General features: G+C 38.2%; 1 protein-coding gene across 3 annotated transcripts in view; it reads right to left on the bottom strand.

Moving 5' to 3' along the window:
* The window catches only part of Duox (dual oxidase), a 55,326-nt gene that overhangs the window by 8,152 nt on the left and 32,099 nt on the right, over window positions 1–15,075 (bottom strand). The window contains exons 4-17 of one of the 3 annotated variants that reach the window (XM_074100695.1): window positions 10,664–10,825; window positions 10,111–10,298; window positions 7,113–7,196; window positions 6,800–6,914; window positions 6,417–6,583; window positions 5,782–6,018; window positions 5,246–5,442; window positions 4,840–4,973; window positions 4,592–4,706; window positions 4,311–4,512; window positions 3,464–3,617; window positions 2,918–3,087; window positions 2,120–2,275; window positions 1,283–1,429 (exon numbers count right to left, since the gene is read on the bottom strand). In XM_074100695.1, coding sequence (XP_073956796.1) covers window positions 1,283–1,429; window positions 2,120–2,275; window positions 2,918–3,087; window positions 3,464–3,617; window positions 4,311–4,512; window positions 4,592–4,706; window positions 4,840–4,973; window positions 5,246–5,442; window positions 5,782–6,018; window positions 6,417–6,583; window positions 6,800–6,914; window positions 7,113–7,196; window positions 10,111–10,298; window positions 10,664–10,825 — 2,228 coding nt within the window. Of the gene's footprint in view, window positions 1–1,282; window positions 1,430–2,119; window positions 2,276–2,917; window positions 3,088–3,463; window positions 3,618–4,310; window positions 4,513–4,591; window positions 4,707–4,839; window positions 4,974–5,245; window positions 5,443–5,781; window positions 6,019–6,416; window positions 6,584–6,799; window positions 6,915–7,081; window positions 7,197–10,110; window positions 10,299–10,663; window positions 10,826–15,075 lie in introns of those variants that run through there. The other 2 variants (XM_074100698.1, XM_074100697.1) reach the window with 2 other exon arrangements.

The following is a 15,075-nucleotide window of genomic DNA, read 5'->3' as shown; positions in this document are numbered from 1 at the left end:
TGGGATGGCGGGAGCTCGCCTTTGATAGGCAGGAGTGGAGTAAGAGAGGAGAGGCCTTTGCCCAGCAGTGGGACACAAAAAATACAAGATTGATCAACTTTTTTTGTATATATTTTTTCTTTTATTGGTGTTTTAGCGGCTATAATATATGTAGCCAGTTAGAAAAAATTCAACTGAATATACAGTAGCGGTACGGTAAAAACTTGTAGACTGGTTCAAAAGATGCAGCTCTGTGACAGATGTACGGACAAATAGTGGAGCCTTAAGTCATTATCTTACTTTACTTCTTCTATATATATATATATATAGTAGATGTAGATCTTAGTAGATGTAGACGCCCACTAAGAAAGGATAGGAAATAAATTTGATTTATATTTTCACTTCAAAATGGCCCTATTTCTGTAAATATAATTATTAGAAACTGCACATTTGGCATGCAAGTAGGTAATACTAACAGCTAAAAAAATATTTCAGGTTTTGTCAAAATTCCCACGGGATAGGGAATAAATGAGATTTATATTTTCGCTTAAAACTGGCCCTAACTCCGTTATTATAAATATTAGAGACTCCAAATTTGGCATCCAAGTAGGTAATAGTAACAGCTACATCCTGCTCATCCTGGCCAGGATCGTCTCCGTTGAAGGGAACTCCTCAAAAGTTGATGGCACACACAAAAGACTACATGATTGTTAAATTTCAATAACAATGCGTTTATATGAATTCACCACCTAAGGCTGCAGCCAGGGTCGTCTGCTGATGACGGTACTCCTCAAGGGTTATATATGTACTCTGTGTCAAGGGTGATAGCACAGATACGAAATTTTACAATATATAAGTGAATTCAATTTCGGGCCAGATTTTCAAAATTAATTCAATAATAGAAAGCTACAATGTGTCTCTCATAGACAATTAAGAATATTCAAATAGATCATAACAGTTATTCATGTCCCGCGGAAACTTTACAATTTCTAGGGATATAATCCTATATCGTGTATAAATTCGCGGGCAAAAGAAATGCGTAGTACTTTAACGTTTTCTAAAATTCCACCCCCGAATCAGAGAAACAGGGTTTCAAAGTTGGTTATTATTAATTACGTATGTAGGTTTATTTTTGAATTCTAAAAGTTGCACCCTTTGTTTAAAACAACGTCTGTCTGTATTTGTATTTCCATGCAATCCTCCGAAAAAAAAATTATGGTAGAAAGTAAATGTATGTTACCCCAAATTTAACGCGAGCGAAGCCGCGGGCAAAAGCTAGTATTTATATAAACCTAACCTATACCTCAGGGTCAGCATCTTCCTTCTTCCTTCGCCTCTCGCCCGGTGCTAGACCAAATGTGATAGCGTAAGCTTCTCTGAAGAAATGTTCCAATTTGCGTTGCCTGCGCTCTCTTGTTTCTGCAGTAGCTAAAATTTGCTCACGTTGACCCTATGAAAAAAGTGAAAGAGAACACTGTTATGATTATAAATTAAATTTTAAATTATAGTATCGTATAGATATGGCTGTTAAGTGTGGTCGAACGTGCAGTAGCGAGTTTGCGTGAACGTGCAGTCCTTTTAGATTTTGCTTCCACGATGTATTATTTAATTTTTCTATGCTGGCTATTATTTAGTGTCAAAAGCAACATGGACCCAAAAAGGTATGATTTTACAAGTGGTGAATGGGGAGGATGGTTTTTTCTTAGGGGAACCTGCTTACTTATACAGTAACTCCTGTAGATGTCAACTTCCAAAGTTCTACGTTATCTGGTTGAGGTTGAACGCTTTCTAGTGCTGTGTCAAGAAGGTGACCAGTTTGACGAGAAACTTGGATAGTAACAGCAAATACCTACCTAACTCATCGACTTAAGAAGATTCTTGTCACCTGGTTTTTTGGGGTGTAACTTGTTTTGAGTGTTAAAATTTTATATGAGGTGCTTTACGGAAGATAAGGGAGTGCAGTTAAAAAAGTTACTGGGAAGGGAGCGCCAAGACTGTGCCGGACTCTCACCGACTAAAAAACCCGGCTGCTCGTCCTGAACTCCCTGGATTTTACTACGGGGAAGAGATTGGAGGGATTTCTTATATACACACAGAGTCATGCTTCAGCCATTTGCTGGAAAGCCGGGAGACGTGTTACCTGGTTGAGGTTCAACGCCTTTTTGTGCTGTGCAAGGAAGGCGTCCAGTTTGACGAGGAACTTGCGGCGCGACGCGGCCGAATCCAGCTCAAGCACCAGGTCGTGTTCGCGCGCCGCACGTATCAGAACCAATGGCCGTTTATTGCTACGCCCTTCCTGTAGGAAATGCTTTATTATTAATCATCTAGAAAGACACAACAGCCAAGATTCGTCGTCGTGAAGTCACTGTCGTTATAATAGGAGACTTGAATCACATTGCATAGAACATTTTTCCGCCAAGTTTCCGTGTTTGCGAAAAACTTTAAACTGGAATGATTTTCGAATCGGTTATAGTTAATTAGTATAATATAAATATGTATACCCACGGAATGACATGAATAATATTAACTCATTTGTTGAAATTAGTCTGATAAAATTCATATATACTTAATTCACGGAAACCGCCTATATAATGATTATAATTAAAATAAATAAATAAATGCATTACGTTCATTGTCTACCATTAGCTGAGCTTGAAACTTGAAACACTAACTTTGTATTACGTCACAATTTCACGATGTATTGATTGTTTCCTTATTTTTGTAAAAATAAAAAACTCTAATAAAACAAAAAACAAATTTCATCCAAATCGGTCCAGCCTTCATAAGGTTTAAAAACTGTCTTTTATTATAATAATATCGACGCGACACTGCAAAAAATTCCAACATGCAGATCTATATTTAAAAAAAAAAGAACTAATGAACTACCTACTTATTTAATAAAACTAATCGACTAAAATGAAAAACAACATTTGAATACCTGACTTTCCAACACGGTGAGTTGATCGACGTGGTCCAACGGCACAGTTCGCAGCTTGTCGCCCTTGCGGTCGGTGACGTGCAGCGCCGGCTCCGGGCCCAGTCGCAGCTTCACGAAGCGCTTGTGGGACGCGTGCACCCACTCGCGGCAAACCATTTTGTCGACAGAACCTGTACAGGAAATTATTGCCTAAATTTAAAATGACCAATCGCAAGAGACGTCAAATAATTTATAAGACACATCGCAAAAAAAAAACGTTGTCGGATTAAAGTACTAGAAAGATAAGTATGGAATGAGGATTTATAATGCACTAGGTACAGGCTGCGTCAAAATCTCACCATTAACTTTGTCCCTTTGTAGTTATAAATGGTATTATGCACGTGTCAGTAAGCGACAACTCACAATCACAATTTTTTTTTGATGCTAGTTAATATACAGTTAATTGTATTACATTTCTTAGGAGTAATTTTTAAGCGTAGATAAATCAATATTTATGAATGTCAACTTTTATCTCATTTGTGCATCTGGTAAATTAAATTATGGTACCTTTCTGTTGCGCGTTCTTAAGATGTTCCTGCTGGATCTTGAGGCGGCGGCGGCGGCTGTTCTGCAGCTTGACGACACCGTAGCCCGCGCCCGCGCACAGAAGCGGCACAAAAATTAGCGCCAGGCACGTGTAGATGTACGCGAACTCGTTGCCCTGATTACGGGGAGTGAGAGTTAGGATTATACTTAGGTAACTACACAGTCACAATCACTACCACACTGACATGAGCTTCTATGGGCGTGTACACGAAAAACAGGGTAGGTATTTCTATTATGTCAGTATTATCCGGGTCGGGAAAGAGTGACACCCCTAGGAACAAAATCGGCTGACTGTACCTACGTTGAGTCAGTGGCGTGCAGTGAGGGTAGGCAAACTAGCGCTGCATGAGGGTATTAAGCATTGTTTAGTTAGCCTTATATCCTACGGGGCGTTAATAGTAGAATGTATATTATGTCTAATTTAATTACCCGTGCATCATTTAAGAATTACACTAATTCTGACTACTGATATTTAACTTATCGAATCAGCCGTTATATAGCGGAGGTCCATATCAACCCCTTCCGCGACCTTCGGGTGTCTACATTCAATAATAGGAGCTAAGGTCAAGGGGTCACATACAAAATCAAATAGCTGCAAATAAATGCTGTCCACGATAATACATACTTATGTAAGTAGGTTAACTAGCTGACTATACGATCTCACGTTATATGTATTTTTACGGCAAATAATTTTCATATGATTGATTTTGATAATTCAAATTTTTAGGCGTTTGTCGCGCCGCCAGTTATCTTTCGGATCAACCAGGTACTGTCTGCTGGGATCCGACACCTGGTAGGTATGACTTACCTCAAAGTAGTCATATCCCTTCAAATACTTGCAGGGCGGCAGTTTGGAGGCGTTGAGCTGGTATGGCTGCGGGCATGGGTCCCCGCGCTGCCAGTGGAACACGTCGCGCTGGATGTCGTTCGGACCCACAGCAGTGCTGTTCACTATGATGTCCCATAGTTTTATATGACGGAGCTCTTCGATTTCTTCATGGGTGAAAATACTAAAACCAATGAAGTTAATTTTAAGAAAACGTCTTGAGTTTTTTGCATTATTGCAGAAATTTATAAACAAAGACTCACCCATTTTTATCGTTTTCAAACCAAAATCTATCAGCGTCTCTTATTCTGATAAATTGGTCTGTGATTATTGCTCTGAAAAGTTCCCCTGGATGGCCAGTTGATTCTAGCATACCGCCTGCAATATTTAAAAATATCTAATATAATAACATGTTCAGGTTTAAGAATAATGTACCGTTTGTGTCCAAATAAACATTAAAACATATCGAAAATATCCACTCTTGCAAATTAAAGAAAAAAATCGCACATACCTATATAAACATCAATATTATCAAGCCTGCCCTCGTAAGCTTGAACTAGGCGTTGCAGCAGCTCCGGATTATTCTCAAACAACTCTGGATTAATTTCATTGAAAGACTTCACTTTTGGCAAACCAAAATATTCTCTGAAAAGAAATGGATAAAATTCAGTTAATTAAAAGCAGTGTTGACTTTTTGTGACATAAAAATAAAGTAAAAATTATTATCATGATTCTTAGTTGATAAGGAAGGGCTACGATGCATTTGCCCAGGAGAGGGATACTATTGTTTGGATAAGGAGTAGAGAATTCATGTTGATAAGAAGAAAGTGATGGAAGAAAGAGGATGTGATGCCTTTGCCCGGTAGTGGAATACTATAGGGTGAAGACCAAACTATAGGCTACGGGATATTACTTACCTTGCAGTATTATAGTCTGGCAGTCCGTTATCCCTTCCCCGCATGATATTGAGAGCTCCAAGGTCGCGCCGTGAGAATTCCATGGGTCCGAAGAGATTGTCACGAACGTCTGAACATAGCAGTGCGTCCTCGCGTTCCGATAACTGCGACGCCATTCCCATCAGTACTTCTTCAAGAGGTACTTGGGACATCACGTCCTGGAAACATGGTAAATTGTTCAGATTATTATCAAAAAGTTTGGGGATTCAGATACGTCTGCACTGCTTTCCACTGAACATGGACTGTAACTATACAGTAAATATAACATGTAATATAATTATTCGTTCCAGCTAAACCTAGATGTTAGGATTTTTATTGTTTAGGCCATAGGCCAAAACAATTTTTTCAGCAATGCATTAAAAAACTGTTGGATTGCAGACACACACATGATTTATTTTATTTTTAAGTCTGCGTCATAGTACATTAACTAAACTTACTTAGCATTTTAAATAAAATTATCGCATTTACGTCAAAATGTTGAAGTTTAAAAAACTCACATTGCCATCCCACCAAGTCTGACATAGCCTGATGGCATCATGGCCACCCGGTGCACGGCTGTAGCGGCAGTTCCTGTCTCTCAGCATGATGGCCGGCGGCACCAGAGTATGGCCGAATCGGAAGGCGGCGACGGCGAACGCGTGAGTTACACCAGGAGCGACCTCAGCGCGGTAGCCGCGGTACGGCGGGAGCGGCACGCCAAGAAATGCTGGCACGTATTCGTACAAGATTATGTTCTGGAATTAGATAAATTAACTATGTACGAGTAGTCTACAAAATATAGATGGGAATACAGTTATTCGAAATAGGGTGCTTTGAAGCGCTTTGCTTTATTTAATAGCCAGATCATTACGAGTGACCAGTTTGATGATTAAACACCGTTACAGCTTCAGTCAATAAAGGAATCTTCTGATGCAGGCAGATACATGATGGACGCTGCCATGAAGTTCAGTGTCATTATGTCTATCACTGGGTAAGCAAACACTAGAAGTCCTTCATCAAAAGGTCAGTTGAACCAGATCCATTAGAAAATACTAGGCCGAATCCCTTTCACAATCAAAAGTCAGAAGTTAATTCAAATCAGTTTGCCTATAAGGAGTGTGTTGATGTCGAGCAAGGTAACGTAAAAGGTTACCTGTAAGCTGGCTATGACGATTCGCCTAGCCCTCTGGAAGACTTGCTCGTCGCTCCAATCGGGGTGTTGTCGGTGGACCCGACTGGCGACCACGTTGTGCCATCGCAGAAGTAGGATCCCGAATGTGACCATAGCTGGATTTTGGTTTGTTCGAGGGTCACCTAGAACTGGAATTTAAAAAATGTGCAATGTTTATTATGCGTTTGAATCTTAATTTGATATTGATTTCGCACACTAAGATTCAAACCGTTACTAGAGTTTTTGAGTAGAATCGTCCAAAATGTTGAAAATTGCTTCACAAAATGGTCACACACACACAATGTTTACTTGTTTTAGCTTCATCTCGTATTTACCGGTAGGATTTAAACGAAACGGCTACTTACGAAATAGTCTCTCCGGGCTAAGCATTCGCATGTAATGAGGAACGGGATTATTGAAGAGTGGTACTCGCTTTGTATTTCTTAAGGGCATTCCTCCTTCGTTAGCTAGACTTCCATTCTGCAAGGGAAAAAAAGTTTAACAAAATTGAGTTTTCTAAGTTTTACCAATGTAGTATTAAAGAGTGAAGTTAGAGTTTTATTAAGAAAGATTTTATGAATAGCTATGTATAGCTATTGAAGAGAGAAGATAGGGAAAGTAATGTGTAGTTATGTATTTGATTGTACGTAAAGATGCAGGCGTGGCTGCTGGTGGCACCTGAAATGACCTCATTGCATTCACCCACGCCTCGCTCGTGCTGTACACAAAGCTGCCGTCGATCCAAGACGTAATCTGATTTATCTGAAAAAAAACCGTCACCTTGTAAGTACACAATTATATGAATTTTGAAGAGTTAAATCAATTGGCTAAGTTAATCCATAACACGGCTTTTATCTATGTATACGTTGTGTTGCAAAGCGAATCATGATGAACCAGTACTGACTATGAAAGGAATTTTAACACGCATAGATCATTCACAATCTATAGCTAAATCGAGCCTAGATCTAGCATAGCAAAGTGCAAAGTGAATCTGGGTTAGATTGTGCCTATAATCATTAATGTTTACTGCTTTAACGTAGCGTTTTACGAATACGTGTAGTCAATAAGTTTTACGCGTACAGGTTGATAAGTTCAAGTTGGTTGGTTTTTTTAGTTTTTTATAATCATAAAAACGATAGGATTTATAATTATAATCAATCACAAAAAAATCTGTTTGTTAAAAAGTAATGTATCTACGTATAATGTACGTATTTCGAACATCCTATTACAAGAAATAAGTGCAAATTTCCATGATTTATGTAAGCAAGTGTTAATGCTGGATATCCTGTGTACTTCAGAAATGGGATTAGGCTTAAATATTCGTGATAAGTACCGATGGTTATCAACCCAAGGTTAAATTTTAATAAGAAACGTTAATAGGCACAACATTGTGTAAATTTAACGACGTCTAATTTTGAGATAGCGGAATATTGCTCTGCTTCACGCTCTGATGCTAAGTTGCAAGGATACACGGATACTTGTGTGAGCGGGTTTGTATTTTTAGGACTTCGAACCTAATCCGCCTGTTTCCAAACGCAAATAAATATTTCCTTTGGATTGTTGCTAATATGACAAACAAGTAAAAAGTAAGTGCTTAGTCGATTGTTTTTGCAAAACAATAATAAATATAGAAAAAAAGTATTCCCTTTATATAAATATCTTCTTGGGAGATTCTCTGTAAAGTCGTTCTCAGCATGTACATATTCGAGAGTACGACTTTTAATAAATATATGAACTTATCAAACGCAACAAAAATATGTATCACAGACTCTTTCTCAGAATATTCCGACGTAGGTATATAGTAGGTAAGGCCGTAGTTACATATTGTTGAGTAGTCTGGTTAGAATAGATAGATACACATTGCACTTGACTGTACAGTACAAAACATTTGCTACACAAGTACGACTGGCACTTGGCTACTTAGGTAAATATTACTACTTTTCGTTTAACGAACGGATAACCTAGTGGTTCCAAAACTATGACGCTGAAGCTAAAGATACTGGGATCAAATCCCGGTAGGGGCAGACATTTATCTTAATATTTGACATGGATTATGAACGAACTCGAGTCAAGGATGTCATTTGTATTGAATGCATATATACACATGTGTGCATGTTTGTCCGTTATCAAGCAGGCATATTACAAACATTACTTACTCGTAGTTTGAAGCAAAAAAGCAAAATAACGATATTTATTATTATTTTGAGATGCAATACCTACGTTTTCATTATTTTCTACTAGCTTTTGCCCGCGGCTTCACCCGCGTGGAATTCGGTTATCGCGTGCTTTTCCCTTGGGAAGTATGCATTTTTCCGGGATTAAAAGTCGCCTATGATGTCACTCTCTAGCCCATAAACTATCTCTATGCCAAAAATCACATCGCTCCGTCGCTCCGTTTCGACGTGAAAGACGGACAAACATACAAACACAAACTTTCGCATTTATAATATTAATATGGATATCTGCAGCTGTCAACCATTATGTATAAAAAAAATCCACGTCAAAATCTTAACTACGAAGCGAATAAAAAGAAGCAGAAATTCTCCGCGAGTCATTCATTACTGTGGATACCGCAGGGCGCGATGCGACTATACTGCAGAATGGTAATTATCCGTGTCATGAGCTTGACACCTGGGCAGGGAGTAAGAAGAAAACCCCTCGGTGGCAGCAAGAATTATTATGTTCGCGATAAGATACGCATTTAATGCCATGATGGTTATGGAAGCTTGTGGTCACCAAACAAATGTATTTTCGAGTTTACAGTCTTCAATAATTTAAAAATCGTTCCTACTTAAATATCATGGTATTTTTTTGTAATATCCCACTACTTATACTCTTTATTCATAAACGCTTATTAAGCTTCTGTAACTTAATATTCGCTTGCCTTACGTATCTGTCACTTTTACATTATGAGTTTCGATGAGAAGAGGAGGGGCGGTACCCGAAGAAAAATTTTTATTCAAAAAATATTGTAAAATTTTGTTGGCGCAGTTAACATTTATAAACGGGAATAGGTACTCATGTAAAATTAAAGCTTTCAAGCTTTAACAATTTTTAAGCTAAGCCGCAGACGGACGGACATGACGAAACTATAAGGATTCATTGTATGACCTACTGAACCCTAAAAAAGGCATCACTATAATAAAACTGTCATTCATTTATCTGTAAAATTACCAAAATATGAACTTACCAAAAGATAAGGACGTCAACATGAATATCGTGTCAGTAATAATAATTTTTATGCAAATAAAACTGTGAACATAAAATTCCTTGTATGGAAGACTTGATCAAGACATAAAAAATGTTGATCACATTATTACCAAGTTTGAAGTTAATTCATGGCTATAAACGAGGTGAAAGTACTTTGCGGACAATTCATGCTCCCCATTTAGGAGAGACTAAACCAAAGCTCCCCCCACTTAGTTACAAATTAAATTGCATAGTAATTAAGTAATTATAATTACAAGATGGGCAGCATATTTTTGATTCTTGTGGTAAATTGACAGTTACAGACAAGAAAATTACTTTTAATGGGTAGGTTAGGTCACAACACGAATATGAAAGGTCCTGTCCATGACCAACTCTTCGGGAATTTAAACCTATTATAGCGTAGTAAGCAGGTTTGCGCACCAACCAGGTTAGCTGTCGAAAAAGACGCAAAAACAAGATTATGTACCTGTTCTCTTGGGCTATTAGGGCTCTGTCCAGTTGAGCGGTCGTAGGAGGCGCGCAGGAATGGCATATACTTGACACCCTCGCATTCTGGGTCGTACATATGGTCGCACTTGTCAACGGGAATACGGTGATGTTCGATGGGGCATCCCGACTCTGATGCCATCACAATCTCTCCCGTCACCACCTGACCTGAAGATAGATGTGGCTAGTTAAATAATATCTGCATAATGGAAAGTAATAGTAGTAGGAAAAGTCGTGGTAGTCTAGTGGCTTGACTTATGGCGTTTCAAGCAGAGGTTTGTGGGTTTTACCCCGGGCTTGCCCCTTTGAGATTTTCAGAATTTATGTGCGAAATTACATTTGACCATGACCTTTACGGTGAAGAATAACTTCGTGAAAAAATCCTTACACACCTGCAAAAAAAATATTTTCTTCTTTTCTTCGTCTTGGCAAGCCCTCTCATTCTGCGAGGAGGCTAGTGCCATGCAGTGAGATGTGCAAAGCTGAGATAAATGGAAAATACTCATGACGTCAGTAGTTAGCGGAGTAAGTACCAAAGAAAGCCAGGAGTGCAGTCCGGTTGGCCATTGACGGCAGGCCGTCCTGCCCGCGCATGAACAGCTTGGAGAGTGTGCGCGCGCCGGGCCGGTCGGCCCCTGCCATCATGTAAACGCCGTCGGTGTACGACGCGGGCGTCTTGCGGATGAGTCGACTGTCTGGAAACATTTCACTGTTAATATAGATTTCATGATAATGTTAAATAACAAAATAGTAAAAAAAAACGACTAAAAAACAGTCAAGTGTGTGTCGGACCACGCGCTAGGCTTCCGTACAAAATAGGTATGAATATCGAATGCTGGCAGAGCCCCTCTTCTAAGTAAAATATACGCCGGTTAGGGTCATTTAAAATCGGCTACTAACATAGATATAAGTCATCATCCCAGCCTATATACGTCCCACTGCTGGGCACAGGCCTCCTCTCAGAACAAGAGGGCTTGGGCCATAGTTCCCACGCGGGCCCAGTGCGGATTGGGAACTTCGCACGCACCATTGAATCGCTTCGCAGGTTTGTGCAGGTTTCCTCACGATGTTTTCCTTCACCGCAAAGCTCGTGGTAAATTTCAAATGTAATTCCGCACATAAATTTCGAAAAACTCAGAGGTGCGAGCCGGGGTTCGAACCCACGACCCTCTGCTTGAGAGGCGATAGGTCAAACCACTAGGCCACCACGGCTTCCGGCTTAGATATAAGTACAGACAAAAAAAGATTTTCAGACTTTTTTTATTGGTTGTGCTATAAGAGATAAATATACGCAGAATTGTCTGCGTAGTACTCGTATTGAGTACTACCAAATTCTGCGATATGATGATTTTGCCAAAAGATAACACCCTTATAACACGCCTATGCGAAAGTATATTGTGCGGCAGTGAATTTTATTCCCAAAAAGAAAGAACCCGCTTGGCCTCTAGTGGACACACAGTAAATATGTACTTTTTTTGTATCAAGTAAAGGATGACTTGATTTAACAGCTACAGCATGAACTAGCTTTAGTTACTCAGCTCAGGTAGTTAACAGGGTAACCACCGTTTAGTGAATCGAATGTGTTGTAGCGTGATGAATAGGAAGATCACGAAAACCTGCGGAGTAATTCAAGAACAACATACCTAAATATGTAATTGTTTACTGATTAAGTCGTAAAGACAAAATTGCATGAAAGATTTATGAAAGCCATACGTTACAGTGCTTCCTTCGTTTATTACTTGAGGATTTCAAATGTCTTGCGGCATGTTAAGTAATAGTTTCAATGTAGCTGCTACATCATTCTAAGATGCTTGTATCAGAGTGTAATTGATTCAAGAAGATATCAGGTTGATAACAGGAGATCGTAATGGGTCTGAATAATCATGCGCACTTGTGAAAAAGTTGTAGGGTTTTCTATCGTTTGCCCAAATTTCATATGCCACAATTATTAACCTATCATAATTTTCTTTGTGATTGAGTTTTCTCCAGAATTGATATTAAAGTAACCTAACCTACTTACATTCAATAAGATGAAATTTAAAAAAAAAAACCTGAAAAAAGTAAGTACACGGTTTATTTTATTTTATTGCCAATGTTATTAAGGCAAGTAAAATTATGGCAAACTAAATTATGATAGGTGAAGTGATTTGACATTAAAGTAAAGAAGCTCGAAAACATCAAACATTATGAAGTAGAACCTGAAACCGCATATTGTTAAAACTGGAGCAGAGTTGCGACAGATGAGAGAAATTTTAAGAATCGTCAAATATGGTAAAAGTTGTTACAATTTCGACTTTCGGCTGTCATGTCCATGTCAAGATAAATAGTATGTAATAACCAGTTGAATAAACACAATATCCATCTTAAAGTTGGTTTAAATGTTGTTTTGTGTATGTGTTAAAAAGTCAATATTTACACAGCTTAAACCTTTATTTTGCCTTCTCATATTTTTTGCTGTTTTTATATCGTAAGTTTAGCACTTATTTCAAAAGTTTAATAAGTAATATGATATCTACAAATATACGTAATATAAATTATGGGAGTCTCATTTATTCAAATCTGGAACGATATTTATAGCTGTTTTATTAAGTGACTGCCTCTTATAAGCCAGTTTTGCCTGTGCCAATAATTCAACGAGATCCTCTCACTGTCTGTTATTTATTTTACATGGTTGTTAGCCACGAGGTTGACTATAAACACGATTTTAAACAACTGAAACAAATCAGTAACAATGCTGGGTAAGTAATTAAATATTTTTGAAAGCGTTTATCATCGTCGTCTTGAATTGGAATTACTTAAAAAGCCGGTCAAGTGCGAATCGGACTCGTGCAACCAGGGTTCCGTAGTAATTTGTGAGTATCTAGGAATATCCAGTGGTAGCAAGCTTCTTTCCCTAGCAAAATTAACCTACTCAGTGTGGGGTTACAGATTGATATAATAAGGTAAGATATTTAGATTTTTCTTATTAATTGTGATATAAAAGCTACCTGTATAGAGCAACTGGAAGTACCATAAAATATATATCGCTCTTAAGCGATAAGGATGCCTATTGCTCACCTTGTAATTTTTTTTTCTCTGTGTATCTGTTTTCTGTATCGCTTACTATGTCTGGTGTACAATAAAGAGTTTTTGTGTTGTATTGTATATATATATACGTAGGTTTTCAGTTACCGCTATTGGTATGGAAATACCTTTTTTAATTTTGAACATGAAACTACCGTGAGACTCACTCATATTAAATATATTGATTCGGATAACTCACGTCTTAAATCGAGTTTAGCTCCACATGTTTTGGGCTAATCCGTAGCCCTTCGTCTTCGGAGCAACGCGACTCAGCGGCTGCTGCAACACGCGCACTGCGCGCCGCCGCTCTGCGCGACTACCCGACGAAACTGACACCGGCACACAACTACCTGCGTTTTCATCATCATTTTCATTACAACTGTCAAATGTAGGGTAGCACACAACACTAACAACATCGCTCTGTAAAGGTACGTTCACACACACCGATGACGCGTCGTCGTCGGGTAGTCGCGCGATCTCGCACGAGCGGCGGCAGCGCACTCGTGCGCGTGTGTGCGCAGCTACCCGATAGTTATAATGAATGACGAAAATGAGTGCCGCAGTTTCGTCTAGTCGCGAAGACAGTGCGCGTGTTAGCACGCTGAGTCGCGTTGCTAAAGACGAGGGCTAAGACGAACATTTCGAACTAACTCGGGTAAGACGTGAGTTATCCAATATATTTAATACCTTTTTTAATGACTGTATCTTTTGCTTGCTATTAATTTTACCATGATACCTCCACGTGTTCCTGAGAAAAGGGTCTTGATAGACGCATAGGCGGATAAACTGACTTCAAAGTCATATCACAAGGTTCTATTTTTTAGATACCGAACCCTAAAAATGTAATATGTGTATGAATGAATTTTTGATTCTAAATAGTTTTCATTTTACTTTCAATTTTCGACTTTCTGATTTTCAGATTTTCTGTCGCCTGAGAAGAGTTAGAGGCAAAATTGAAGGTAAATAACAAATAGTAAGTGCAATAAATATAAGATAATTTACTCGCTTTCAACGAGTCGAATTTCGACGCGAGCATTAATGAAACAAGACAAAAAGCAGCTCTTCGTTATTTTATATTAATGAATAATTCATACAACGTACGGTTTTCTTTAACTGATGGTCAAACTTATAGTTGTCTGGTACGGCTGTGCCCACAGTAAGAGTCAATAAATCCATAATTATAAGGAGAGAGTATAGCAGGTAGTGTTATTAATTATTAAAAATATTGAGAAGAAATCGTTGATTTTATCAATGAGAGAGCTGTAATTTTGTTTACATTGATCTAGGAGTGGATCTGGCTTTTAACATTCCTTTTTGATGTTTGTCGATATTACACCTTTCAACTTTTGTGTCTATATTTCTAATATAAAAAAGTGATAAATTTATCATTATCTTACATGAACAATGACATGGCAGTCTTTACAGAAGCTTTATACAGTCACATTAACTGACTTTAAGGAAACTAAAATTAAAGCTCAACGTTAGGTATGGGAATAAAAAGTAAAAACCACTTCTGCATTAATGTCACTCTCATCGAAGAACGTTACAGTCACGTATACTAGTGTAATCAATAATTGTAATAAAAATTGGTGTAGCAACTTTTATATCTGCATACATTAATATTAATTCAATAGTATCTGAAAAAGTCAGATCACATTTAAGACTCATAAATCAATCATATCAACTCGCATATGTCATTACATTACCCATTTCTAACAAGATCATAAGAAATAAATTATTAGAAATCGATCAGATAACTACAATTTACGACGTGATATAAAAAATTAAGTCAGTGGTTAAAAAGTATTCTTTGCAGATCATCAAAGAAGGTAAGTAAGCATATTTATTAGTTTCGGAGAGACTGCTATAGGTGTTTCTAGAC

The sequence above is a fragment of the Choristoneura fumiferana genome, chromosome 17 (assembly GCF_025370935.1).
Source record: "Choristoneura fumiferana chromosome 17, NRCan_CFum_1, whole genome shotgun sequence".
NCBI lineage: Eukaryota > Metazoa > Arthropoda > Insecta > Lepidoptera > Tortricidae > Choristoneura > Choristoneura fumiferana.
The sequence above is the reverse complement of the archived record's forward strand: the minus strand, read 5'-3'. Positions and strand labels throughout refer to the sequence as shown.